Source organism: Eurytemora carolleeae, unplaced genomic scaffold, assembly GCF_000591075.1.
Source record: "Eurytemora carolleeae unplaced genomic scaffold, Eaff_2.0 scaffold570, whole genome shotgun sequence".
NCBI classification, from domain to species: Eukaryota; Metazoa; Arthropoda; class Copepoda; order Calanoida; family Temoridae; genus Eurytemora; species Eurytemora carolleeae.
The window spans coordinates 21,234-48,336 of NW_019396508.1; the positions used below are offsets into that span (position 1 = coordinate 21,234).

The 27,103-nt window shown below is 34.9% G+C and overlaps 1 protein-coding gene across 4 annotated transcripts; it reads left to right on the top strand.

The window, feature by feature from the left end:
* On the top strand, nucleotides 1-27,103 carry LOC111704569 (nephrin). 4 transcript variants are annotated; one of them, XM_023476847.1, is made up of 18 exons: nucleotides 1-213; nucleotides 4,432-4,572; nucleotides 8,550-8,626; nucleotides 9,031-9,133; nucleotides 10,508-10,657; nucleotides 11,338-11,517; nucleotides 12,331-12,621; nucleotides 12,707-13,006; nucleotides 13,372-13,977; nucleotides 14,090-14,402; nucleotides 14,498-14,622; nucleotides 14,950-15,108; nucleotides 15,940-16,542; nucleotides 17,194-17,379; nucleotides 19,940-20,097; nucleotides 21,026-21,218; nucleotides 22,937-23,011; nucleotides 26,281-26,368. In XM_023476847.1, exons 1-17 carry the CDS (start codon nucleotides 174-176, stop codon nucleotides 22,981-22,983), a joined length of 3,672 nt encoding a protein of 1,223 aa, XP_023332615.1. In that variant the 5' UTR covers nucleotides 1-173; the 3' UTR covers nucleotides 22,984-23,011; nucleotides 26,281-26,368. The 4 variants fall into 4 exon arrangements, with proteins under 4 accessions (XP_023332615.1, XP_023332614.1, XP_023332613.1 ...); XM_023476846.1 differs by lacking the exons at nucleotides 17,194-17,379; nucleotides 22,937-23,011 and adding an exon at nucleotides 16,986-17,156 and having other exon boundaries at nucleotides 26,281-27,103; XM_023476845.1 differs by lacking the exon at nucleotides 22,937-23,011 and having other exon boundaries at nucleotides 26,281-27,103.

A 27,103-nucleotide genomic window follows, 5' to 3' on the forward strand; every position in this document is an offset into this window, starting at 1 on the left:
TCAAGAGCGGTAGCTCCCCCGGACCGGAGATATAGTTTACTCCAACCCGTCCCAACTATATCCGGCTAGTTCAGCAGATATGATACTTCGATAAACATGGAAAAGTGAAAAAAGAATATATTTACCAAATCTCGAGAACTTTATCGAGTTGTTTTAGTTTACTCTAGTGAATCATGTCGAATGTAGTTAAAATAATTTTCCTACTTTTCCTAGGTAAACATTTTTCTTTTGTATCTGCGTGATAATTGTTAAAAATAAGCTTTGTTATGATCTAGATTTCTTTCTTTTATTTTTGTCTTAATTGCTTTCCCCCCATTACTTGAGTTGTAAATGTCAGATTAAAACTTAAAATTAGAAAAAGAAACGAAATAATTAAACGATTAGAATATATCACCAAGGTTGGTAAACACTAAGATAGTTTAGCTAGAACCGAATATGATAGTTAAGCTAGAGCTGAGTATGATAGATAAGCTAGAGCTGAATATGAAAGTTAAGCTAGAGCTGAATATGATAGCTAAGCTAGAGGTAAATATGATAGTTAAGCTAGAGCTAAATATGATAGTTAAGCTAGAGCTGAATCAATAAATAATAATTATCGGTTAGACCAACACCAAAGCTTAAATTTTAAAACCTCCAAATCCTCCAACTCTTTATTTGTTCGATTTATGTTTCGCGTCTGATGTTTCTGTCAATGGTTTATTTGATTTTTTATACATTTCTGTTATATTTAAGATGCTCGCCTATTGATGCATATGGAAATAAACGTTAATTAATCAATCAATCAATCCTTGTCAGCCGAACAAAACTTCATATTCAGGATAGATATTTTTCGTCAAAAATTGAATATTGTTTCGCTACAAAAATTTTATTATTTTTTCTTGTAATCATCAATGAAGATAAATTTTTCTTTACTTCTCCTCTTTTTATCATGCCTTGATCTTAGTCGTCCTTTTCACCTCTTTCTTTTTCCCTTTTCCCTTTTCCTTTACCCTTTGTGCTTTCCCTTCCTCTTTTTCTCCTTTTTTTCCCCTTTTTCTTTAACATCCCAAATATTTCTCTTTGTTCTTTATTTTCCCTTTCCACCTTCTTCTGTTTCTTCTCCTCCTTTCCTCCCAATCCCTGATAACCTTATAACCTGATAATCCTTTACACATTATTCTTCTCATCTCTTACATAGTTTTCAGATCTTGACAACTGTTTCAGATGTAAATAGAATTCCAGGTTTGACAAATATCTGATGTTTTCAATTTGGAATCCTTGTCAGAATAGGGATGAAATAAGAAATCCCCCCACAATGATAAATTGACTTAAAATTGTTCCAAGTTGATTTGTATCTTTTTCTCCGGGTTCAGCTTTTTACTGAAAACCAGGTTTCAGGAACATGACTCAAGGGACTTGGAGGGAAAAGGGAAGATGGTTGGGGTTTAAAGGAGGGGGGGGGGAATCAAAAGCGGAAAAAGAAAAAAAAAGAATATTTCATTTCATATCTGTATGATTAATTTAATGAGACTGAGCTTATTTCTTAATGTAAACATGAGTTGAGAGAAAAGTTATATAATTAGGTGGTTTCCTGCTTCCTTCTAAACCTTATCCAGGGTCTCCAGGGTGCACATGGACTTATAGATATTTATCAACACATTTTTGACAAGTTCCTAAGTGTTCAATAATATATTTCAGTTATATTGTACAGTGAACATGGCGTTTATTTCATTTTATAATCTACGCTGTACACTATACAGAGGGTTTGTTATTAGGTTAGGTTTCTCTCATAATAGTTCTGACCTTGATGATTTGCCTTTACAGCTTACGCTTATATTATTCTACTTGACTATAATATGTGTTTTATATGCAAATCCTGAATATATTACTGTACAAGGATTAAGGATAAATAAAGAAACAACATGATATATTCCTAGAGACAAAGATTACAAAGCTAAGACTGATTATTCAAAAGTCCTGCCTAATGATGCAAGGGACCTGGAGAAACCATAGAAACCATTAATAGGAAATTAGATTTAATCAAACTACAGAAGAGGCGGGATGAGAAGTAGAGGAAAAAGAAAAAATGAAAGAAAGGAATTTAGAAAAATGGGGCAGACAGAATCAAAAAATATAAATAAAATAAAGAAAAAAGAGAAAAAATTACTGAAAAAAAACATATAATAGAAATAGGTTTTCATTACTCTTCATGATCCTTGTTCCTTAGGATTCTAGGAGAGTATAGAACTCCTCAACTCTTTTCAAACTTCCTTCAAACAATAGAAAATGTAATCTTATTTCTTTTTGATGAAAACAGTGAAACAAAAGGGTCGGAGAAATACCAGGCCCCGGCAAACCCTAATAAAACAAGAAATTCAACCTTTCTTCCTGCAACCTCGGGTTCATAAAATTAAATCTAAAAAATGACCGAAGTAAAAAATAATTTTCTCCCAAGATGTCACAAATAAGGTCTAAATTGAGAAACTAAAATTGTGTTAAATAAATGTTCACAGTTTTAAACTTACTTATCTCAAGAATTCTTAGTTCAAGCAAAGTTTTGTTAAAAATCTGGTGCACTGAAAATAAATCTGTTTAAATGTTTTATTAAAAACCCTGAGATAGATATCCTTCTACTTAAACCAATTGATCAATTTATAAGGCTTTAATCAGTATTGGCAGGTTTTTTCCTCAGGAAATAAACATTAACTTTTTACGTCCGGAACTTTTTTTTCAAAATGGCGTCATAGAACAAGCTTTTTGTTCAATATTTATTTCTAATACTACTAATAAAATAAGACCTTTTATAAGAAACATACATAGGTTTCAATAAATATATCATAATTTAATATCTTTCTTAACTAAATTTTTAAAACACGTCAATTTTAAAATGAAAAAATATTATTCTTAAAAACTTAATAAGATTTTTCAGTGGAAATTCTATTCTTTTAAACACCGTTTATTTTTGAAGAATTAATACGCTGGATCAACGTACCTAAAAGGCCAAGTTTGCTTCAAATAGTTAAATTTAATTTAAACAAAGATTTACTTTTAGATTAGTTATTAAACTCTTATCAAAATATTACGACTAATTAAAAATTAAAGAAAATTCCTGGAACTCTTCATTAATTTGATCAAATTTTTCTGAATTCTTTTTTATTTTACGAAAATCATTCAAGGATCGAATTTATATTTAATCCTTTCTATAGTTCGGGAAGAAATTTTCTCCGAGTTAAGTATAATATTGGAACAGGGTTTATTCAGAATTAGACTATTATTCTAACCATTCCCTTGTCTTATACATATATATATATAGGTTCTGTATCTAGGTCTAGGATTAATGTCTGAATCTGTATCCAAGCTTTTATTAGAATATATGTAAGTTTAGGTTCTGTAAATAGATCCAAGAACAAATTATCTGTATGATGTATCAGGTTTAGGATTAATGTATGATTCTGTATCTCGGTCTAGGATTAATGCATAATTCTGTATCCAGTTCTAGAATTAATATATGAGTCTGTATCCAGGTCTAGGATTAATATATGATTCTGTATCCAGGTCTAGGATTAATGTATATGATTCTGTATCCAGGTCTAGGATTAATGTGTGACTATGTATCCAGGTATAGGATTAATATATGAGTCTGTATCCAGGTCTAGGATTAATATATGAGTCTGTATCCAGGTATAGGATTAATGTATATGACTATGTATCCAGGTCTAGGATTAATGTATGGTTCTGTATCCAGGTTTAGGATTAATGTATGATTCTGTATCCAGGTCTAGGATTAATGTATTAGTCTGTATCCAGGTCTAGGATTGATGTATGAGTCTGTATCCAGGTCTAGGATTGATATATGATTCTGAATCAGGGTATAAGATTAATAATTGTTGGAAGGACAATTACTCCAATAAAGGAGGACAATCTTGAGATGCAATCTAGTTTCTACTCTTGGAGAAATATTCAACCTGCTGCCAAAACTAGAATCCAACTCTATAAGCTTAATATGATAAGGAAGGAAGAGATATTTACGCCAAAACTAGATGTGTAAATTTTTTAAATTGCAACGCTTTTCTCTGAAAGTTTGATAAAAATTCGTAAACCCCTTTTTGCCACTATGTTTAGAAGTTTAAAAGTTTTAAGGTTGCTTGGACTGAAAGTTAAACAGACAGTTTTTCAACTGATTGAAGCGAACTTTAATATAAAAAGAAGAGTCTAGAGCCTGGAAAGCACGGTTAAAGTTTGGTTTATTTTAACAGGCCTGGTTGGGTCGGATCAGGGTGTTAATAATAGATATTTACATTTGGTTACAGGAAATACTAGAGTACAGTTTATTGATTAAACTTTGGTGCAGAACTATAGTTTATACCCTGAGCATATCAATCAATCCTTAATCCTGCAGTCTCTGTCCCTGATTACTCAGAGGAAAAACTAACCCTGAGTATTTATGTTTAGGAGAAGGTGTCTGTGACCTCCAGTATTTTCTCCGAACTCCCCGGAATACAAGTGTTGCGGAGGGAGATACAGCAGTCCTAGGTTGTCAGGTTGGAAACCTCCTGGGACGTGTTCAGTGGACAAAGGATGGACTAACTCTAGGTAAACTATCAGATTCTTCTTTATTGTTGGAACATTTTCTCTGTAAAACTTGGTACATTTCAGAGCTAAAATTTTCAATATTTTCTAGGTTAAAATGTGAATATTATTGATGTAGAGACTTGAACTATATTGTCTAAATAATAAATGGAAATATTTTTAACCTTTAATACTTAAAGCGAGTGAGAATAAAAATGATTAATGGATCAAGTGGAAAGAAGTATATGTAACTAGGAGAAGTTTCTGTATTAACAACTGAGTGTAAATGAAACCTAGAAGGGTTTGAATGGTGTATATTGTCGGTACAGAATATAGAGTGGTTTCTTTATAATTGATAATCCTTTCTACACCTCAATACAAGTTCCATAGGTAGAGACCCGTAGAGAATAGAACTTAAAGTGGTAGAACATGCCAGTTTTATAGGCAAAATATAGAGTTTTAATGTTAAACTGTAAGACTGAGGATCTACTGCTATGCTGAGATAGTGTTTATGTTACAACTAGGGAAATTCAATAAACCCACTCTAATCCAAATAAAAGAAACAATTCAAGCTGGTTACACTGCTCCAGAGGGTTGGTTCTAGCTCCGGGTTGGTTTCAGCATTTCCAAGGGTATCTAGAGATATCACACGGGAGTGAGAGGGGGGGGGGTACACTCTAAGTTTGCTATGATGTTTATATATTTGCATATTATAATTGAACTAAGCAGTTAGTATTGGTGTTATCAGGCTTGTTGTAAATAATACTGAAATTTAAACCTCGAAACACAAACTAACTGCGGGATATCAAGACCTGCAGGGCGTTTATGATAATTAGTAAAATTCAAACTGCGCGGTTAACCTTCCCTAACCCCCACTCCTCCTCCCTCCTTTCTTTTCATGAAAAAAAAACCAAGTCCCTTCTCACCTCTGCCTCCATCCCTCAGACCATTCCTAATCCCTTCCAATTCTTCCAATCCCTCCGACAATTTCTTTTCCTCCAACTCATTCAACTCCTCAGACCATTCCACTGCCTCAAACTCTTTCAATCCCTCCGACTGTTCTCTAGCTTTTTCAATTCCTTCTACCATTCCCTTTCCACCGACACTTGCAATCCCTCCGACCATTCCTTTTCCTCCAACTCTTTCAATTCCTCAGACCATTTCGATTTTTCAAATCCCTTTAACATTTGTAATGCCACAAGCTTTCCACCCCCCCCCCCACCACCTTCTTGCATCCTCTATTATAAAACCTCCCCTGACCCCGCCTTATATCTACTCAACCAGATAAAAGTTGGTAAGTCTAGTTTTGTTGGTTTCAACTCATCTTTTCTATCCGTTCTTACTCCAAGTCCCTAAATATGTATGGAGGAAATGGAAAAGAGAAAACTTGTGAAAAGAACTAAAGCTTCCTAAGCTTGACTCGTGCTACTGGATAAAGGTGGAGGAGTAGGATTGAGAATGTTTGATTGAATTCTTCAACCTTTATAAATGTAAAGAAGGAAAAGAAACAAAAGTATGTGTTCTTTGAAAGGAAGGTGATGGAATATTTTGGGGAGGGGGGTGGGAGGGGGTAGAGAAAGCTGAAGAGATGATCAGATTTAAGTTATTAACCCTAATCTAGTTATACTTCTCCCCACGAAGTTTCGGAGCAACTTCTAATCTCATATTCTGTATTTTCTGAGCTTGTCTCCTGGGTTTCCAGAAAACGAGCTGTCTGTGAGCAAACATTTATCCAAACCAGCTCTAATCACTTTTAACGTAAGTTCGTTGGTATTGTAAGCTTAGATGTTATTATGTACAAAAAACAACAATTGCTAGTTCTGTTTATTCTGTAAAATTATTCATCAGTGAAATGATGTTTTACAAATACTCAACATTTCTTTTGTTCTATACTCGTATTACATGTTACAAAAAATTATGCTTTTCCGTTTAAACCTATCTGTCTCTGATGTGTAAACCTGTCTAATGCTTAAACCTATCTGCCTCTGATGTGTAAACCTGTCTAATGTTTAAACCTATCTGTCTCTGATGTGTAAACCTGTCTAATGTTTAAACCTATCTCTAATATTTAAACCTCTATTTTATGTTCAAACCTGATTTTAATGTTCAGATCTGGAATCCGATTTCTGAAATGAGGATATGGCGGGGTAGAGTTAGTAATGATAGCACATGAATATAGACAGGATATAACCCAGAGAATATATAGTGGGATATTTGGGGGAAGAGAAGGGATTGGCAAGTGTAGAGCTAGATGGTTTAGATTAGTAAAAACTAGAATTGTTGTCCTGGTACTCCCAGGAACACAGGACTCCTACTCTCCCGGTCCTACTTGAATTGGCAAGAAATGCTTTCGCATATCAGTCAATATACTGATAGTAATTTCTTTTATTGGTCAAACCTAGTTCAGGAAATTAATTCTTAAATATTTAATGAGCAATTAATCCATTTTTCCTGTGACAATTAGGAGCTATAAGGGTTGCAATTACTAGGCTCTGGAGAAAAATACAAAACAGGTCTGATTAGCGGATTAGCGTCTATCTAGCGGAAGAAAGTATGAGATTAGTATTGTGAGTGTGTGCATTTATGTATTGGAATCCAATAGCTGTTCTGCTACAAGGTTGGGATGGGTCGGAGAAATCATTTTTATATAAACCCTTCTCTCCAGGTCTAGTTCTAGATACACAGAATCCGAGACATTTGATTTATTCTTCACTTTATCCAGAGTCTCTCAGCTTCTAGCTCTTCGTGTCCTTTCTTTGATTTATGGAACGTGTATTCCAAGACGAGAAGGATTTCTCAGAGGAAAATTCAAAAATCTTTCTCATCCTTCTCCCTCTCACTTCTTTATCTACAAATATAGAGTTCTCTCATAATAAATGTGTATGCTGCAAAAATTGCTATATATATAAATTTTGAACAGGTTTTATCTTTATTTGCAAAAATATAGTTTGAAATATTGAATTTTCTCTCTCCCCCCCCCCCACCACCACTTTGGAATTTACGCTAATGGTAAGCATATTTAAGTCTGCTCGACTTGTTTACAAAATATTTGTGGATCCGGCGGGACGAAATAGATTAAAATGCAGATTCAGGATTCAGGAATAGTTCTCAAGTTGGGTTTTGACACATTAGGACCTGTTATTTATGCTTTCACTGCGGGGTTCCCCCCCTCCTCCCTAAAAGCATAAAGACCTCACAAAGATTAGATTTGATCAAATCTAGCGGTACGCTCCGCCCCCGACAGTTATTGCCTTATTCCGTGATTTTTTTTATATTTAGTTAATCTCCGTCCAAAACTCGGCAATGCTAATAATGGAGAAAAACCGCAGGCTTTCAGGGCTTTCAAAAATCTAAATTAAACTTGCAAAAAATTTCGTGATTCAGGTCGGTGTTTACAGCAGGAGGTGGAGGGGGGGCATTCTCAATCCGAGGTGGTTCAATTTAATCATAGCATATTAGAATACAGGGCGGGGGGGACAATAAGGATTTTATAAACATTTTAATGATAAAAAAACGATTATATAAAACACTAATAATAATTAGTAAATTATCAATTCTAAAAATAAAAAATACCACATAAAAAGATTTTCATTTCTTTACCAAGTTGGATTGTAAAGATGATGATAAAGATACGTTTATGACATCTTAGGTTTATAGTTGATAGAGAACCAGGATATAAAGACAAGAATTGATAGCTGTAACATTTACTGCTCTCTTACTCAGGGAACTGATTGAGTAAGGGGGAGACTACAATTCAAAGACAAGAGTTGGACATTTATGAATGAGATTTATCTTGAACATAGTTAAACCACTGATTTAAGCTCAAAGTTTGCATTGGAATTTGTCGATTTATGCAAGTCTTCAAAACCAATATGCATTGGGAGGAAATTTTGATTTAACCTAAAAGATTCAAAAAGATTACAGATAAAATACTCTTAATTGCACCTCTTTCTCATTAAAAGATGAATTGATTGATTGATTGATTGATTGATTGATTTTAGGGTTTGATCGAGATCTGCCGGGGTTTCCACGTTATCGAGTTCTCGGACAGGATGAAGAGGGCCGATACAATCTCCAGGTGAGTTTATCAACTTCCACTATCTGTCTATCTATTCATCTCCAGGGATTCTCACAAAACCTGGATTTTTTCAAGATTTCTACAATGAGGTTGTCCGAGAAGGAGGAATATAAAAGTTTAATAATTTCATCTTAAACAGCTGCGTTTTCGTGTTTTTTTTTCATTCAAAATCTTGCTCTAGTGGAAGTATGTAGATTATGAGTACTAAACACATCGCAGATACATGAAAAATACATTAGGAGTAATACGGAGCATAAGAAGTACATAATAAGTACATAAGAAGCATAAGAAGTACATACGAAGTAAATAAGAAGCATAAAAAGTATTAAGAAGTACATAAGAAGTAAATAGGAAGCATAAGAAGTACATACAAAGTACATAAGAGGTACATAATCTCTATTTAGATAAGTGATGCTAGTCTACTAGATGATTCTAAGTATGAATGCCAGGTTGGTCCTGCAAGTGGAAATCCACCAATCAGAGCTAGTGCATACCTTACTGTACTTTGTAAGTATAATAAAAACAAAAAACAAAACATTCACAAATACTTTTCTGCAAAAATAGTTTACCATTTCCTTTCCAAATCAAGTTTAATAATAGTAAGTATAACAGAAATATAAAGGCCATTGAACATGAAATAAAAATATTAGAATTTATAAATAAATGCAAAATCTAAGAAAAGTGTACGAATGCAAAAATTAAAAGAAACATTTCTGATTTTCAATTAAACTTTTTCCTGAAGCTCAGATCTCCATCCTCCCCCCTCCACCAAACCAACAGCTAAACCATCAAATCCAACTTAGTTCTGCACTGCTAGAGTTGGAACTTCTGCTTTGCTTAATGCAGATACAGAGTACTGAGCAATTACCCCTTGCAGTGATTGTTAGAGCTAGTGAAGTAAACGGAAACCTTCCTAAATCTTTCTAACAATAAAATATTAAGTTTGATCGTTTTACTAAGTTTAGATGGAAATTGCAGGTTTGCGCCAGGGGTAAATAACAAACTGATAGTTACAGAGTTAGAGACCCAACAGAGTAAAAAGGCATTATGACAAAAGCTACAGAACTAGAAAGTTAGAAGTTTACTGTATAGAGGGTTCCACATTATTATACAAATTGAAACAGTTTTGACATTAATGTCAATTCCATCAATTTCAGGCTGTCTTTTACAAGTTCCCCTTCAATACCCATACAGATACACTTACAGTTAGCGAAACTATTCTCAGTAGAAGCAAGGAAAGGGAAGGGAAGGGAAGGAAAGGGAAGGGAACGGAAGGAAAGGGAAGGAAAGGGAAGAAAAGGGAAGGAAAGGGAAGGAAAGGGAAGGAAAGGGAAGGAAAGGGAAAGATAGGAAAAGTAGAAGACGGGGGAAAAGAGGTGGATTCTGATGAGAGAGAGGGAAAGCGAGAAGATAGTAGGAGGGAAAGAAAAGAATGGAATTGGAAGAGAAAATAGAATTTGAAATGTTAATCTGATTAGAACTACACTTATCGTAAAAGGAGAAGGAACAGTATATTTGAAATCTGCTGGCATTTGCCAAATAGTTCTGAAATGGGTATTGAACACATCAAATTTTTATGACGACCCCCTCTACTGTACTTCTATCGGAAAGGAGGTTAAGAATGTACATAACCGACCACCGCCCCTATCCACATAATATTCAACAATATTTTGCAACAAAAAACCTCCTTGTTCTTCTCTCCTAAAACCCTCTGGTTTAAAACTATTATTTCTATCAAAAAGTGCATAAATAAAAACAATTTTGTAAAAGTTTTCATAAACAATTTCTTATCTTCAAAAGATGTTAGTGTATACTAAGTATTTAAAAGCTTCCTAATGATATCCGAACTAAATTCATGAAATACAATCCTAATTGTTTCAGTGCCTCCGAAGAAAATCGAGTTTATAGGACATCACTCCGGGTCCAGGATAGAGAGGAAGGAGAATGAAAACCTGGAGATTAGTTGTAAAGTATCTGACTCTAAACCTGCAGCGGAGATTGTTTGGTTGAGAAACAACATTCCACTTGTTGGTAGGCTCATTTACATCCTAGTTCTTGTTGGTAGGTTCTATATATTCTAGTTCTTGTTGGTACTGGTAGGTTCATATATATCCTAGTTCTTGTTAGTAGGTTAATTTATATCCAAGTTCTTGTTGATAGGTTCATATATCCTAGTTCTTGTTAGTAGGTTCATTTACATCCTAGTTCTTGTTGGTAGGTTTATATAAATCCTAGTTCTTGTTAATGGGTTCATTTATATCCGAGTTCTTGTTGGTAGGTTCATATATATCCTAGTTCTTGTTGGTAGGTTCATATAAATCCTAGTTCTTGTTGGAAGGTTCATTTAAATACTATTTCTTGCTGGTATGTTTATTTATATGCTAGTTCTTGTTGGAAGGTTAATTTTTATCCTAGTTCTTGCTGGCATGTTTATGTATATCCTAGTTCTTGTTGGTAGGTTCATTTATATCCAAATTTAGTTTGGTATGTTTATTTATATCCTAATTTTGTTGGTATATTTGTTATTAAAAATTCTCTGGCATATTATACAAATTGTCTTCACTCACTTTAATGAGATTGAAACCTCGGAGAAGTTGTTTGATCTTCCTAAAACCTTCATTTTTCTCCAACCCTCGTAAACTCCTGTTATATGTAGAACCTGAAGAAGAATTTTAAGTTTTCTTCTAAACTTAATCCTATGTATGTTTCAGACAACGTTGAAATAGAAACGAAAGAGGAGGATGGATCATTACCAAACCGTAAGACGGTTGTGAGTAAACTCAAGATGACCGCCAAATCTGGTGACAACCAGGCAACCTACGCCTGTGAGGCGGTTCACGGGGGCCTGCGAGGGGAAACCCGCCGTGTGAACTTTCTTCTTTCAGTACAATGTAAGTAAATGGAGTTGGAACTAATTAAGAATTGTCTCTATTCTATTCTCGGCATTATCTGACGAGTTAAAACTCCTGAATTCACAGTTGCATAGTTCGCACACCAACATTCAACTCTAACTGTTACATAAAACAATTCAAGAAGAAGTTATAGTACAATTCTTGAACATTTTAAACAACAAATTTTTTGTAAAAATCCCAGGATAGAATGCTCAGCCTTTTTCATAGTTTTACAGTTTGTAATAAACGTCAAATCAGGGAAGTTCTGAGCAAACTAAAGATTTATCCAAGCTTTGAAATTACAAGATAACGTCGCTTTCTTTCTTTTCCTTGAATGAATCTAAGTATGCTGGCTCTGAAAGACTTGTATTGATGAGAACCCGGTTTTAATCCAATAATTTCCTTTTCCATCCCGGAGCACTTGGTTGGAACAACATTGTACTAAACCTTACACCCGGATACTTCTAACTAGATACAGGCAGATTCAGAAAACATGAAGATGATTTGTCAGATGAATAACAAATAAGTAAAAACTTGCATGGAAGATATTCGCTAACATTAATTAAATATTATCCCTGAATTTACATGTTAAAGTATTTGGATGATGTTTAGAAACCAAAAATACTATTTTTACTTTTTTTAAAAGCTTAAATACTTTTATCTAGAAATTAAAGACTTTTTTGTCGTGACAGATAAATCCTTGTAAATTAATTAACATTTGTCCTCTGATATATTCTCACTACCCAGAGTAGATAAATTAAACCAAATCTATCCAACCTGTCGGAGATATTGAGATTAAACCCTATATTTCAGACCCACCGGAGCGACCTGAAATTATCGGATATATTGAAGGAGAAACAATAAGGATGGGACAAACTGTAACCTTGGTGTGTGAGTCCTACGGAGGGAACCCTCTAGCAACAATTATCTGGTATAAGAACGGACAGAGGATTGATCATTCCTACACAACGATGGGTTCCAAGAGCAAGAACGTTCTAAGATTTATTGCCGGGTCGGATGATAACAATGCAAAGTATAGATGTGAAGCTTCTAACATTATGGTCTCCAGTCCACTTGCTGCAGAGATGGTGATGTCAGTTCAATGTAAGTATCAATATTATCTACAAATTAATTAACATTGTTATCTCTGGTATCTTTTTAAAATTGTTAATTCTATCTTATTTTCTAGTTGCTCCGGATACAGTAACTATCAAGGGTCCTGAAATGGCTCGAATAAATGAAACTGTGACCCTGGAATGTGAGACCTCGAACTCGAACCCAGCCTCCTCTATCCAGTGGGTGATAGGTGGGCGTATTCTGCCAGCTATCTACACCAGGAACGATACCTCCGATGAGGGTGGATGGGTGACCAAGTCAAACATCTCCTTCACTGTATCTGACTCCTACAGGACTAAGAACGTCTCCTGCTATGCGAACAATTTTGCTCTGAGTACAACTAAAGTTCAATCTCATAAAATCACAGTTCTATGTAAGTACAGTATTCTCATTCAATTCAGAAATACAGTTTCTTTGCAACTTTCAAAATTTCAAAAGTTTTCCAAACTTTTTTCACCATAATAATAAGAGGCAGGTTGACGTTTCTTTTATTATCTAAAACATAAATCACTGAATTTGATTTTTTTTCTCAAAGATAAAAGTTGTTTAGAATTTTAGTAAAATTGAAAATAATGTTTTCTCCTACCCCTAAAGTCTAAAACCTAAAATTTATTCTGAAAAGTCTAATTCCAAATTGAGGATAATTTAAAAGCCAAGCTGAGCTCTGAGTGGATAATAATTTTATATGATTGGTGGCCATTTACATTCTATGTCACATTCATTTGGTTTTATTTCCAGATCCTCCCGATGATTTAACCATCACAGGGTACTCAACCGGAGATATAGTTAATGAGGGTACGGAGAGAAGGATCAAGTGCACGGCTGTCTCCGGTAACCCGCTTCCAACCCTAGAATGGTTTTCCGGAGACACCAAAATGGAAAACACAATCCCGGACGTAGGAGAGAGTGATTCCTACGTGAGCTCAGAGATATTTGTTAAAATTGACAGATCTGATAATGATAAAGTTTATGAATGTCGGGGTGTGAATGAAGCCAACCCGGATACTCCAGTCACAAAAAGCTTCAAGATGGCGGTAGAATTCCCACCAAGAATCCTTACAATCACGGTAGATCCCGAGAAACCTGTGGAAGGGAAATCAGCAGTTTTAACATGTATCACGGATACAAGTAGTCCTGGAGTTGAGATGCAGTGGAGATACAACGGAAATATTCTTCCCTCTACTGACTCTGTATCCCGACCTGGACCCTTTGCCGGAGTTGTAACAACCAACCTTCTTCATATTGATGTTACTACTAAGCATGTCGGAGCTGTGTTCTCCTGCGAGGCTAAACATAATCCATCTATGACCACAGTTCACAATTCTACGGTTCTCACCATCAAGTGTAAGCAAATTTATTTAGTTTTAATCCTGAATATTTGTCCGGCCTCCCTTTAATACTGTTTCTTTGTTGTATATATTTAAATTCCACTTCAAACATGTCTTTTTTAATTTAGATCGTCCCCAGTTCTCCGGGGTTAAAACTGAGTTCCTGGTAGAGGAAGGAAAGAGTGCAGTGTTGAGTATCGGAGTAAATGCTTACCCGGAAGTAAACCTGGATGATTACAGCTGGGAGAAGACGGCCGAACCTTCCATCTCCATACCTAAGTTGAACAGAACGGTTCCTGGAACTAGAATAGTCTCCGAGGGTGGAAGTTTAACGTTTAACAGCGTAGTACTCGGAGATGCTGGGATCTATGTTCTAAAAGTAAAGAACGAGGTTGGAGAGAGTACTGTTTCCGTCAAAGTTGCGATCCTGCACCCACCCAGGTTCACATTTTCTCTATTATACTCTGACAAGATTATTTATTGTAAAATATTCTTTCCTGACATTATGTGTCTTCTCTCTCAATCCTAATATTCAGATTCCTGCCAAACACGCTAGTGATCGAGGTAGATAGCGGAGCTCCGGCGGAAATCAAGTGTAACGTTGATGCGACGCCTCTCACTGCTTCAACCCTATCCTGGAAAAGACCAGATTACAAGTTTGGTAAGCAACGTAAAACTGGATCAATTCCTGTAAAATTAGTTTAGCATTTTTTCTTTCCATCTCTAATATCCCAGGGGCTTCATTCATTAAGTAAAATACAAAATAGTTAAATCAACCACTCATTTAGAACCTTTTCATATTCAACAATATTTCATTTCACCTGAATATTTTTGTGTTTAAGCATAATTAGTTTTATTTCATCCTAGACTCACATAGAGAATCAGGGACATAATTAATTTACTCTCTCCGGGACAGATGTATGTATGCAAACATCTAGAAATGAGATATGATCTGGTTTATTAAACACTAATCATTATGTATATACAGAGGAACGAGGAAAGATAAGGCTAACGGACTCAGGATCCGTCCTGACCCTCTTCAATACGACTAAGAGTGACTCTGGGGTGTTCACTTGTATCGCCAACAACGGAGTTCCAGCTTCAAAACCAGTTGAAATCTCCGAAACCTTCTATCTTCTTGTTAGACGTAAGTGCAGAGCGTTAAATCTTATTTACACCAATCCATTTTCCAACTTGCATTCTTTCCATCAACGGATAAAACCTTTTTCCTTTAGAGATAAATCTTTGAAAAGATTTCAAGTCCATCTTAATTCAGTCAGTTCTCTTCCTTCTACTTTTCCTTTACACAATACCTTTTCTCCTGGTGTAGATTTAAACTTTTAAACTTTCGCGGATATTATTTCGTGCCGACTCCGGGTCCGGTTTAGGAAACGTCATGATGACTGAAAATACTCCGCATGTTTCTCATGCCAGGGGAATGATGTAGTATCTCCTTTATACCTTGGTCTAGAAATAATAAATATCCTATAATACTACACACTACTGCTCCTAGAACCTATTTGTTTCGTCTTTTCTTATTATATTTATCCCAGGCATGCATAATGATCCTTCAAGACAAACAGTTTTCTCCGGTATCTTTATCATCCTTAGATATTCATAACAATACATGATATTATAAACTATACTGTAATCATTGTAAACAAACATTAAGGTGTTACAAACACAAACATATAAAAACAGAAAACACGTGAGTCTTCTAAACACAGACGTTTACAGGCACACACATATTACTAACACAATTAATGTTATAAACTCGATTGTTATACGAATATGAGTGTGTTTTAAACAATAAAAATAGTTTTCAAAAATAAACCTTCTATAATCACATTCACAATTTTTCACAATATTTCACAATATTTTTTTGTGAAAATGATAACCCAGTGTGTATGTATATTGTATATTGTATATTGTATAGAAAAGAGCCAACTGGGAAATTAACGCTTCTGATATATTTCAGATAAGCCGGACATCGATAAATCTCCTGGTCTATCCAAAGCTGGTTTCAACAGAGGGGACAAAGCCAAGCTACTCTGCAGAGCTACCGGAGCCAATAACATTACATTCTTCTGGCAGAAGGAAGGTCAGCAGCTAGCTACTCCAACACAACAATCTAAATCTTCAAAATATACCGAAACAGTTTCTAAACCTGATCCTCTAACCTGGGAGTCCTCCTTGTATATTGAAGATGTTGGTTCTACAGACTACGGAAAGTATAAGTGTGTTGCAACCAATGTTCTGGGTTCGGACGAACATACAATCCAACTTAACATAAAGAGCCATCCTGACCCACCAGAGGATCTACAAGCACTTGGGGTAACTTATAAATCCGTCACATTAACCTGGCAACCTGGGTTTGATGGAGGGTTTAAACAGAGATACAGGCTCAGGATGAGGAAGGAAGGAAGCGAGCATTTCTTCACCGTAGACGTCAAGGAAGACGTGACAACCTTCGAGGTCGGAGATCTTCAACCCAACTCCGAGTATAGTTTCACTATCATGGCGCATAACAAGATAGGAGAGAGTAACTATACTAGTTCTCCTGTCAAAGCTAAAACTGCAAGTAAGTAATTCATGAATAATTTATAAGGTTCAGATTAATCGGAGATTAACTCCGGTAGACTCCTAGACTCCTGATTAGTGTGTTACATCATTTAGATATTCAAACCTAGAATAGAGTAGGCTTTCAAATAGGACTTTATAATGGTGAGGTTTGATATAGAATAGTTAACTAGTGGTTAGTCTTTTAAGTAGAATTAGAAATGAGAATTAAGATTTAATAATAATTCTAAAAGATTAAAAAGAATAAAAGAAAGTTTTCAGTTTACCCAAAAAGAAAATTTCGGTAAGACTTAACAGGGTTTCCTAAGAATGATTAGGATTAGGAATAAGTTGCGTTTTATTTGACGTAATAAAATGTAAACCATGAAATTAGATCTGAAATCATGTTTTTTGTAAAAATAATAACATTTTTCTCATTTTTCATTATTTTTTCCACGCTGCCAGGCGAGGCTATTGCTGAGGTAAAAGAAGGTGAGAAAGGTAACCCTGATCCTCCCCGAGATGAATCCAGTAGTACTTTAACTATAGTAACCGTGGTTGGATCAATCCTACTTGTTATAAACCTTGCTCTCCTCTACTGCTATCTAAGACGGAGAGCAGCTAAGCATTTGTTCGGTAAGAAACTAAAACTAATCCTTGTATTGTTTTCTAGGTGACCCTCCCCCGGGTTCAAGGGATAGTGAGATTAACTCCGTCCTCAGCGAGAAGGAAGACATTCCTTTTCTAATAATTGTGACCGTCTCCGCTGTCGGAGTTGTCCTTCTTCTACTAAATATCGTCCTTGTCTCATGTTACGTCCGTAGGAGGATTACTGTAGCCGAGAAAAGTGCTCCGAACGGTAGGAAATCTATATTAGGTTCTTCTGCTAATCTCTCTTTCTCTGGGTGGTGTGATTATACAGAATATCATAGATCTAACAGGTTCATGATAGTCTGGAGATAAACTAACTTTTCCTTCGTTTTTACTAATCAAACTAACCCTTTAAGTAGTATTTAGATTAACTTACATTGTAATTTTTTCATATAAGATATGAGTAGAAGATAGTTCCTCTGAGGGGGGGGGGCTATTCGGGGAGCGTATAAACTTCCTGTTGCAAGAAATAGAGTATCCCTAGATAGCAATAACTTGTAGTATCTTCTATTCTCTGCTATTCTGATATATGAAAAGTATAATGTATTGTAGATACCATTGTTATGGAATATTGAACTAAAGAAAGAGAGAGAGAAATAGAGAGAGGGAAGTATTCTTTCGGTTTATCAATCTCTTATATAGACAGGGGGCTCTCTCTTGTTTGCTTCATTTCTCCGGTATGGAGAATGAAAGGGTTTGATGTGTACTGGTTGTAACTCCAGACACTTGTGTATAGTCTAGATATTGTGTCCTTGTTTGTTCACGGAGACAACAGACGGGAGAAAAACAAACCTAATTCATGCAAAACCTGAACCATAGAAGGAATCAAAAAAGTTTGAAACAAATCAATCTTTTTGATATATTACACCCAGCACGAGGGTTCATTTTCTACTAGTAAATCAGCACCTAGATTTATAATTAACCAAACTTAAAACTAGTTTTTACTTGAACTTGGTTCCAGAACCTAATTGAATCTGGTGTTTTGGTTCCAGAACCTCCTTGAGCCTGGTGTTACGGTTTCAGAACCTACTTAAACTAGGAGTTCTGGTTCTAGAATCTACTTGAACCCGGTGTTCTGGTTTAAGAACCTACTTGAACCTAAAGTTCTGGTTTCAGAATCTACTTAAACCTGGAGTTCTGGTTCCAGAACCTATTTGAACCCGGTGTTCTGGTATTAGAACCTACTTGAATCTGGTTTCAAAATCTGCTTGAACCTGGAGTTCTGGTTCCAGAACCGACTTGAACCCGGAGTTCTGGTTTTAGAACCTACTTGAATCTGAAGTTCTGGTTTCAGAACCTACTTGAATCTGGAGTTCTGGTTCCAGAACCTACTTGAACCTGGAGTTCTGGTTTCAGAATCTACTTGAACCTGGAGTTCTGGTTTCAGAATCTACATGAACCTGGAGTTCTGGTTTCAGAACCTACTTGAACCTGGAGTTCTGGTTTAAAATTTTCCTCTTAATTCATTCTTCTTTGTAATAATTTTCGCTATTCCGAATTCTTATTTTTTCTTCAGTCTCAGCTTCAAACCAATCCTTCTCTCCTCCTCCATAAATCTCCTACTCCTCCTCCTTTTCCTCCTACTACTCTTCCTCCTCCTCCTTCTACTCCTCCTCCTCCTCCTTCTCCTCCTCCTTCTAAGCCTAAGCCTAATTTGTGAATTCTGGTGAAATATTAATTCCGGATTCTGGGGTTGTTAAATCTAATTTTCCTGCACCACTTTCTTCAATCCAAGAATTCCTTCTTCTAAACCACAGAAAATCTTTATCCTAAGGAATTTTTGTTGCTCCAGATTTCCTGGAAGCTGTAGCTTTCAGGAACTTTAAGTTTCTATGGAGCTCTAAGTGTCACAAAAGCTTTGGGGTTCCTTAAAGATCTAAGTGTATCCCTAAAATGAGTTCCAGGGTTCCTAAAAGATCTAAGTGTATCCCTAAAATAAGCTCCAGGGTTCCTTAAAGTGTGTTCCTAAAATAAGCTCCAGGATTTTAAATCTCCAATAGAAGATTTCAGATGTTTGAGAGCACCAAGAGAAGCTCCAAAGCTAAATTCACCACAAAGTGCACTCTTCAACTTTACAATTAATTAGTGTTGAACTAGCTTCTCCGTACCCACTTCAATCTCAAGATCTCTCTCCTTCAATACTTGAAGAATTTAGAGAAATTAATTTCAAGAAGTTTGCTCATATCACATCATTTTACAATATCCGTTTTCCTCTGGAATATATCTCAAAAAAGATAATCCTGTATTTTTGTTTAACTGGGGTTTACACTATACATGACACGTAAAACTAACATACAACGGAGTGCATTCTGTCTATATCGGAATATCTAAATTCTTTGATCTCTCATTCAAACCCCGTCGAAATAGCGTACGAGACCTTCTATACTTAAAAGTTTTAAATACATGGGTCAAAATTTATAAAAAAAAACAAATACAAAAAATCTACGTACTTTAATGGATGAAAATGGGTTTTGAATTAAGAATCACTAGACTTTAAATCAAGTCCTCTAATTTTTCGTGATATAAACCAAGTGTTTATATGCACTTTGTTTGTATTTAAACATAGAACACATTATTTGCATGCTTGCCCAGTGTAAACAATTTAATTTGACATTTGAACAGTATATTCTGTATTTAACCTGTTTATTATATAAATAATATATATATATATATATAACAATTTAATTTGACATTTGAACAGTATATTCTGTATTTAACCTGTTTATTATATAAATAATATATATAGAAATAATAAACATTTATTAAAGGAGGAGGAAGCTCCAATGCTAGCAGTAAATCTGCTACTATTGAGATGTTTGTTGGGAGCAGTTATAACGAGACTATGGGGGATACACTCTCCGATGTCTCTGATAGATCCAGCAACTACTTTGCATCGGACATGGAGCACAGAAACTCACATATTCAGGTACAGTTCTCCTACCCAGGGGGAGAGGGATGCATCCTAAATTTTATTGTTTGGATAGTGAAAGCCTGATAAATAAAAAGGTTGGAAAAACTTTTCTCCTAAAAGTCATTTTCTGCAAGAAAAAGTTGTTGCTCCGGGTAGTTTAAAGTACGTGTGTATTAAATAGGGAACCGGAATACTTTATTGAAGATGGATCTAAGAAATAGTACGTTAAGAGAGGGGTAGGAATCCTACCGTAGGATTGAGTAGAAAAGAGCCGGTTACAATTGGGGAATAAAATGTCCCCCATTACCCTGCACATGTCTTCTCAAACTAAACTTTGGTTTTTAAGATGGTGAAAGTTTTTAATCTGGTTTTCGGGAAATGGTGTGTATATTGGTAAAAGTTTCTAGTAATGGCCTACAAACACAGAGCAGGAATAAATGAGAATAGTGATGACGCCATTGCCTATTTTTAAACAAAAGTCTGGCCAAAAATAAGCCAAATCTTGAAGCTTGATTATTTTTGATTTGATTTGATTGATTGTCAATGAGTCTATATTTTCTATGGTTGACGTCATAAGTATTTTGTTTTTTGTGTTTTCTCAAGCAGAGAATTTTCTTCTTTTTCTCTCAATGTTTTCCCTTTGCTTTAACATATACTCTACACAAACATATACATACATTACTTTAGATACACTTACTTAAAAATACATATTACATATATATATATATATATATATATATATATATATATATATTTACACAGAAATATAAAAAGTAAAAAAGAAATAAATCCTCAGGGAATTTAGAATTTAATGTCCCTTAACACTTGAGTTCTCTTTACCGTACATTAAACAGAAAACTATGTTTAAAAAACTTTTCAAAATAAACCAACAACGTGAAAACATAACAAAGAAAAAAGTTTATAACAGAATATATTTCTTAAGGATGAATTTGATGACCCGCGTATGCGAGGCCCTGGGAGTACATATCTTATAGATCATAATCCTATCTATTCATCCCAACCTGGAAACCATCCCCCCAGGTCCCTGGCTTCAGTTTACGGAACCCTACCCAAGCAGACACCTGGATACTCATATGACGAAGATCTCAGTCGACAAAGATTCATCCATTCTCTAGGTAGGTTCTATAGCACGCAGTTTCTTTTATATTTTTCATAAAAACTTAGGTTTAAACAGATTCTTCAGGTCATTCGTAAAGCACGTGATGTGCCATTTCATCTTTTCTACTTGTTTGGATATTAAAGAGAAAAACAAGAACTGAGAGTACTCTCATAATCTACAGTATTATGATTAATTCTTAAACTTTAGGAAAACTTTTGAAAAAAAAGATATTTCCGCGCAAACAACAATCATACTTTTAGTAGAATAGAACTATTCTAATACTTCTCTTCTCAAATCTTATCCTGGTCTTAATATGGTCCTTGTACAATCCTACCCAAATCCTACTTCAGTGTTTCTCAAACCCTTTATGAATCTTTAATCAATTTTTCTCCAATCCTTCACCAGTTCACGCAAAACTATACTCCAATCCGTCTTTACTTTTCTCAAATTAGTCTTAAACTATACTCAAACCCGTCTTAAACTTTTCTCCAATCCGTCTTTACTTTTCTCAAATTTCTTAAACTATACTCCAACCCGTCTTCAAAACTATACTCCAATCCGTCTTTACTTTTCTCAAATTTCTTAAACTATACTCCAACCCGTCTTAAACTATACTCCAACCCGTCTTAAACTTTTCTCAAATTGGTTGTTAAGTATTCTCCAATCCGTCTTAAACTCTTCTTCAATCCGTCTTAAACTATTCTCCAATCCGTCTTAAACTATTCTCCAATTCATCTTAAACTATTCTCCAATCCGTCTTAGACCCTTCTCCAATTATTTTCCAATCATTCTTAATCTCTCCAATCCTTCTCTAGTTCTTCCCATTTCAAACCCTATCCAGTCTCATCCTTCTTCCAATGCGACTTCGATCTTCTTGGAAACTAAATAACTTTATTTGAATTACTGAATGCAGTCCTTGGTTCAAACTGAGTTATTTTCTAAATGTTTCAGTTTCAATTCCTCTAGTTCTTGTTGGANTCAGCTATTTCTCCCAGAAAACTGACACTACTCTATGAAGTGTGTATGTTTGTCTGTTTTTAAGTTTTTGTTCTCCTTCTAAACAAGGCTTCCTATGATATAAAACAAGGTTTAACAGAATTTATCATGAATAATTTTCACTTCTATAAATAAAAAGACTTTTATTTACCTTAATATCTGTTTTTTTATTCTGCGCTTTCTCCCTCCTCTGCGGCCTTCCATTATTTCTTTCTACCCCCCCTCTACCTCCCCCCTCTTCCTTCCTCCTTTTTCTCCTTTTTTAAATTTTTTAAACTTTACACTCCATCAGCAACTAACTTTTAGTTTTATACTGTTTTTATTTTCTTTCTCTTATTCTGGTTTTTCCATTCTTTTCTTTTTGTCTTTTCTTCTCTTTCCCCCATTCCTTCCTTTCTTCTCTATATCTCTTTTCTTCTCTTTTTTCCCTTCCTTCGTTTCTTCTCTTTATCTCTTCTCTTCTCCTTCTATTCTTCTACAAGATGGAAACCAATAATCGCTCCCTGATGTTTTCTATTAAAGAATTTTATTTCCTTTCATTCTACTGCAGTATTCTTTTTAATTTTCAGACAACAACTCCCCCTACGCCCTACAATATAGCAAAGTTTAAACCCCGAACCTACTGCAGATGATTCTGCAGATTAAACCTAATGTGAGAGATTCTCTTGACTAACCAATATTTCCTTGAGTTTCCAATTTCCCTCCTGCTTTACTAACAACATGTTATCTTTTTACCAGACCTGACTAGCATAACAGAAGAAGAGACGGGGTTGGTCTGGTTATGACCAACCGGACCAACTACCTTGAGCTAAGGTACAGCATGCGTCTTCCTCAACCCTGTCCTACATACTTGCTCATACAACTCCCAAACCCTGCACTTTATACTCTCATCTCTAGTTTTAGAACTAGAAGTTTAAATCTACACTTTCTGCACTTTATATAGATTTACTATGATCATATAAAAACTACTGTTTCAGCATGTTACCAGGGTTAATAACTTACATAAAGTCTTAAATTTAGTTTAAAATGAAAATATGATTATTAGACGTATAGAGATTCTATAGATGTCTAATTGGAATTTTAAATGGCCTAATTTATTAAATTGTTTCTAGATTGTAAAAAAGAATACATACCGACTACTCCACATTATATAATTTGTTTGTAGATAGGGTAAACCTTTAGCTTATCCAGGGTCTTTTAGAAAACATGTAGCTTCAAAGGAATTGAGTCAATACCACAAACTCTGAATTTATAATTCTTATGTCTTTGGAACCCAATGTCGTACATCTTTGATATTTCAAAGTTCAAACTTATATAATTTGATCTAAAAGAATTCATAGTTTGAAATACCTAAGGTCTACGACATTGGAATCCAAAGAAATACGGTTTAGAAAAGTAGAGTTTGTGGCAAAGACTCAATTCCTTTAATTGAAGTTTCGTGATTATGAGACATCCCTTGAAATAAAAAGATTGAGGCTGATAAACCTTAAACCTAATCCTCCCGATGCACATCAAGTTCAAGTAACAATAGTTTTATGTTAAAAGTTTTAAGAGGCGCCCTTAATGGCACTTTCCTCCTTAAATCTTACATTGCCAAAGTAGTTTTTTTTTACACCAGACACCATTTTATTTTGTTCACATATTTAACAAGCATGCATAACGACACTATTTACTTATCATTTGTATATGTCATTTATGTTTACGCTAGAAAGGAATTGAGCCTTTGTCACAAACTATGATTTTCAAATCTCCATATCTTTGTAACCCAATGCCGTAGACCTTGATATTTCAATCTATGAATTCTGATAGATCAAATAATCTAAGTTTGAAATATCAAAGGTGTACACTATGAGGTGGAAAAAATATAGGTATTAGAAAATCAGAGTTTGTTACAAAGACTCAATTCCTTTATCTATTGCTAAATACTGTAAATGCATACAAGACATAGAAGCGTAAATATTTATAAATGGTTCCAAATCCTAGATTAAGGTAACGGAGCTGGAAGATTTAATGATTTATTCAGAACAGGAGAACCTACCAACCTTGCCAAGTGAAGAGATATTTCATTTTCTTTTCCCTTAGATTCGTACCAAACCTATTTAGCTCAGAATTTTCCCCTCTCAAACCTGGACATTTAGCTCAGCCATTTTCATTGCCAAACCTAGACATTTAGCTCAGACTTTTACCATCCCAACCTGAACTTTTAGCTCCTTAATTTTTATTGCCAAACCTAGACTCAGCTCAGACTTTTCCCGTCCCGAACCTTTTCATTTAGCTCAGACTTTTCCCGTCCCAAACCTGGACATTTAGCTCAGCCATTTTCATTGCCAAACCTAGACTCAGCTCAGACTTTTCCCGTCACGAACCTTTTCATTTAGCTCAGACTTTTCCCGTCCCAAACCTGGACATTTAGCTCAGCCATTTTAATTGCCAAACCTAGACTCAGCTCAGACTTTTCCCGTTCCAAACTTTTTCATTTAGCTCAGACATTTCCCCTCCCAAACCTAGACATTTAGCTCAGACATTTCCCCTCCCAAACCTGAACTTTTAGCTCAGTAATTTTTATTACCAAACCTAGACTCAGCTCAGACTTTTCCCGTCCCAAACCTTTTCATTTAGCGCAGACTTTTCCCGTCCCAAACCTGGACATTTAGCTGAGATCTTTCCCGTTCCAAACCTTTTAATTTAGCTCAGCCATTTTCATTGCCAAACCTAGACATTTAGCAAAAAGTTAGAAATTCTAAAGTTAGAAATTTCAAAAATTACACCATCACGGTTAAAAAATAAAGGAACTAGAAAACTAGAATATGTGGCAAGCACTCAGCTCTATTAAATCAAAACCAAATATTCTTATCTTAATGTCCGGTATTTTTTTCTTTCCTCACTAATTAGGATTGTCAAATATCAGCAATATATCTCTTAATTTGAGATCATCATCTATTTTAACCAGATCAATAAAATATCTAGTTTAATATGCAATCCAAAACGTTAAGATTTAAAATTTAAAGTTAAAACTGCAACTTCCTTCCTAAATTGCCGCCCCGACTCTTTCCTGCTAATATAGTTTGGAGCACCGCAACCTATTTCCTACAATAGTTTGGAGCACCGCGACCTCTTTCCTACTATAGTTTGGAGCACCGCGACCTCTTTCCTACTAAAGTTTGGAGCACCGATCTCTTTCCTACTATAGTTTTGAGCACCACGAACTCTTTCCTACTATAGTTTGGAGTACCGCGACCTCTTTCCTACTATAGTTTGGAGCACCGACTTCTTTCCTACTATAGTTTGGAGCACCGACCTCTTTCCTACAATAGTTTGGAGCACCGACCTCTTTCCTATAATAGTTTGGAGCACCGACCTCTTTCCTACTATAGTTTGGAGCACCGACCTCTTTCATACTATAGTTTGGAGCACCGACCTCTTTTATACATTAGTTTGGAGCACCGACCTCTTTCCTACAATAGCTTTGAGCACCGACCTCTTTCCTACTATAGTTTGGAGCACCGACCTCTTTCCTAATATAGTTTGGAGCACCTACCTCTTTCCTACTTTAATTTGAAGCTCTTACTTACAAGTGGTTAGGAGTCACTACTATTTCAATTCTTTACTATTTACTGAGTTTTCTCTTTGTTAATAATTTAGTAATGGGAAGAAATAATTCTATTTATTTTATGATTAATGAAACCTGTTTATAAATCAAACGTTCATTTTCAGCTTTTTCTTTATTTTTTTTTCTTTCAATACCGTTAAATCATTGTTAATATATATATATATATTTTTCTTTCATTTCTAATAATAGAAATTGCTAAGTTGTATCTGTTATGACTACTGATATGTCTCTTAAAATGTTCAAGGTTTATGTTTAGAGCTATAACAGATACAAATATACAAATCTTTAGCTAAATAAAAATCTCTATTTTTTCCAGTTTAGAAGAAAATAAAAAGTATTTAATAATATCTAACTAAAAAATTCCCATTCTTCTTTTCAAAAATTTTTTCTCCGTTTAAATTAAATATTTTTAAATCCTTTATTAATCCAACAATAGTTTGAAACAGTTAAATTAATAATCTGTATCTTGCAGGGGACCCAGAGCAGGACCGGATTCCCCGAACCTACCAAACACAGAACCAATATCAGTATGATCTTCCACCACCTCCTCCTCCTCCGATTGAGTTGCCATACACCTACCAGAACATATATCCAAGATATCTTCCTCCGATGGATCCAAACTGGAAAGGAGGAAGATTTGGAGATGTTTAAAAGATCCTCATCCAGGATTTAAATCCCTGGATTTAACTCAGATCTGGATTTAACCTAATTCCAGCTAAATCTTGAGTTGTATCAATAGGTTGTCTTGTTATACCAACAACATGATCAGGTTTAGCAACCAGAGCAAATTTAAGTCCTGAGAAGGATTAAACACTGGACTTAATATCCCTTCAGGGGAGAAGCTGGATTACAGGATAAACTCGAAGTTTCGAAAAACATGTTTGTACGAAGTGATCTTGAGCTTTTAATCTTAACTCTAACTCTAGGAGATGAGTATCCTGACTAACCACACAGAAAAGTTTAATAAAATGGCGCTTCTCCAATATGATTAATTTTACAAAATACATCTCTCCAAAGATAGACCTAGACCTCACTATTTTCAGATCTCAAACATTAAAGAGAATCCGTGCTACGTTAATGAACCCAGAGGTGGAGTTTTCAGCTGCATAATTTGAATTCAAACATAAAAGAAACGCCGGGAGAAATGTTGTTTGAAAGTTCTACCTCTGGGATCAAATAATTCAATTTAAAACCTCTGTGATATATTTGTACTGTTAAAACTAAATGTATTGATATAATTAATAATAAAACATTAAATATTGTTGTCAATAAAGCGGAAAATTGTTTTTGTTAAA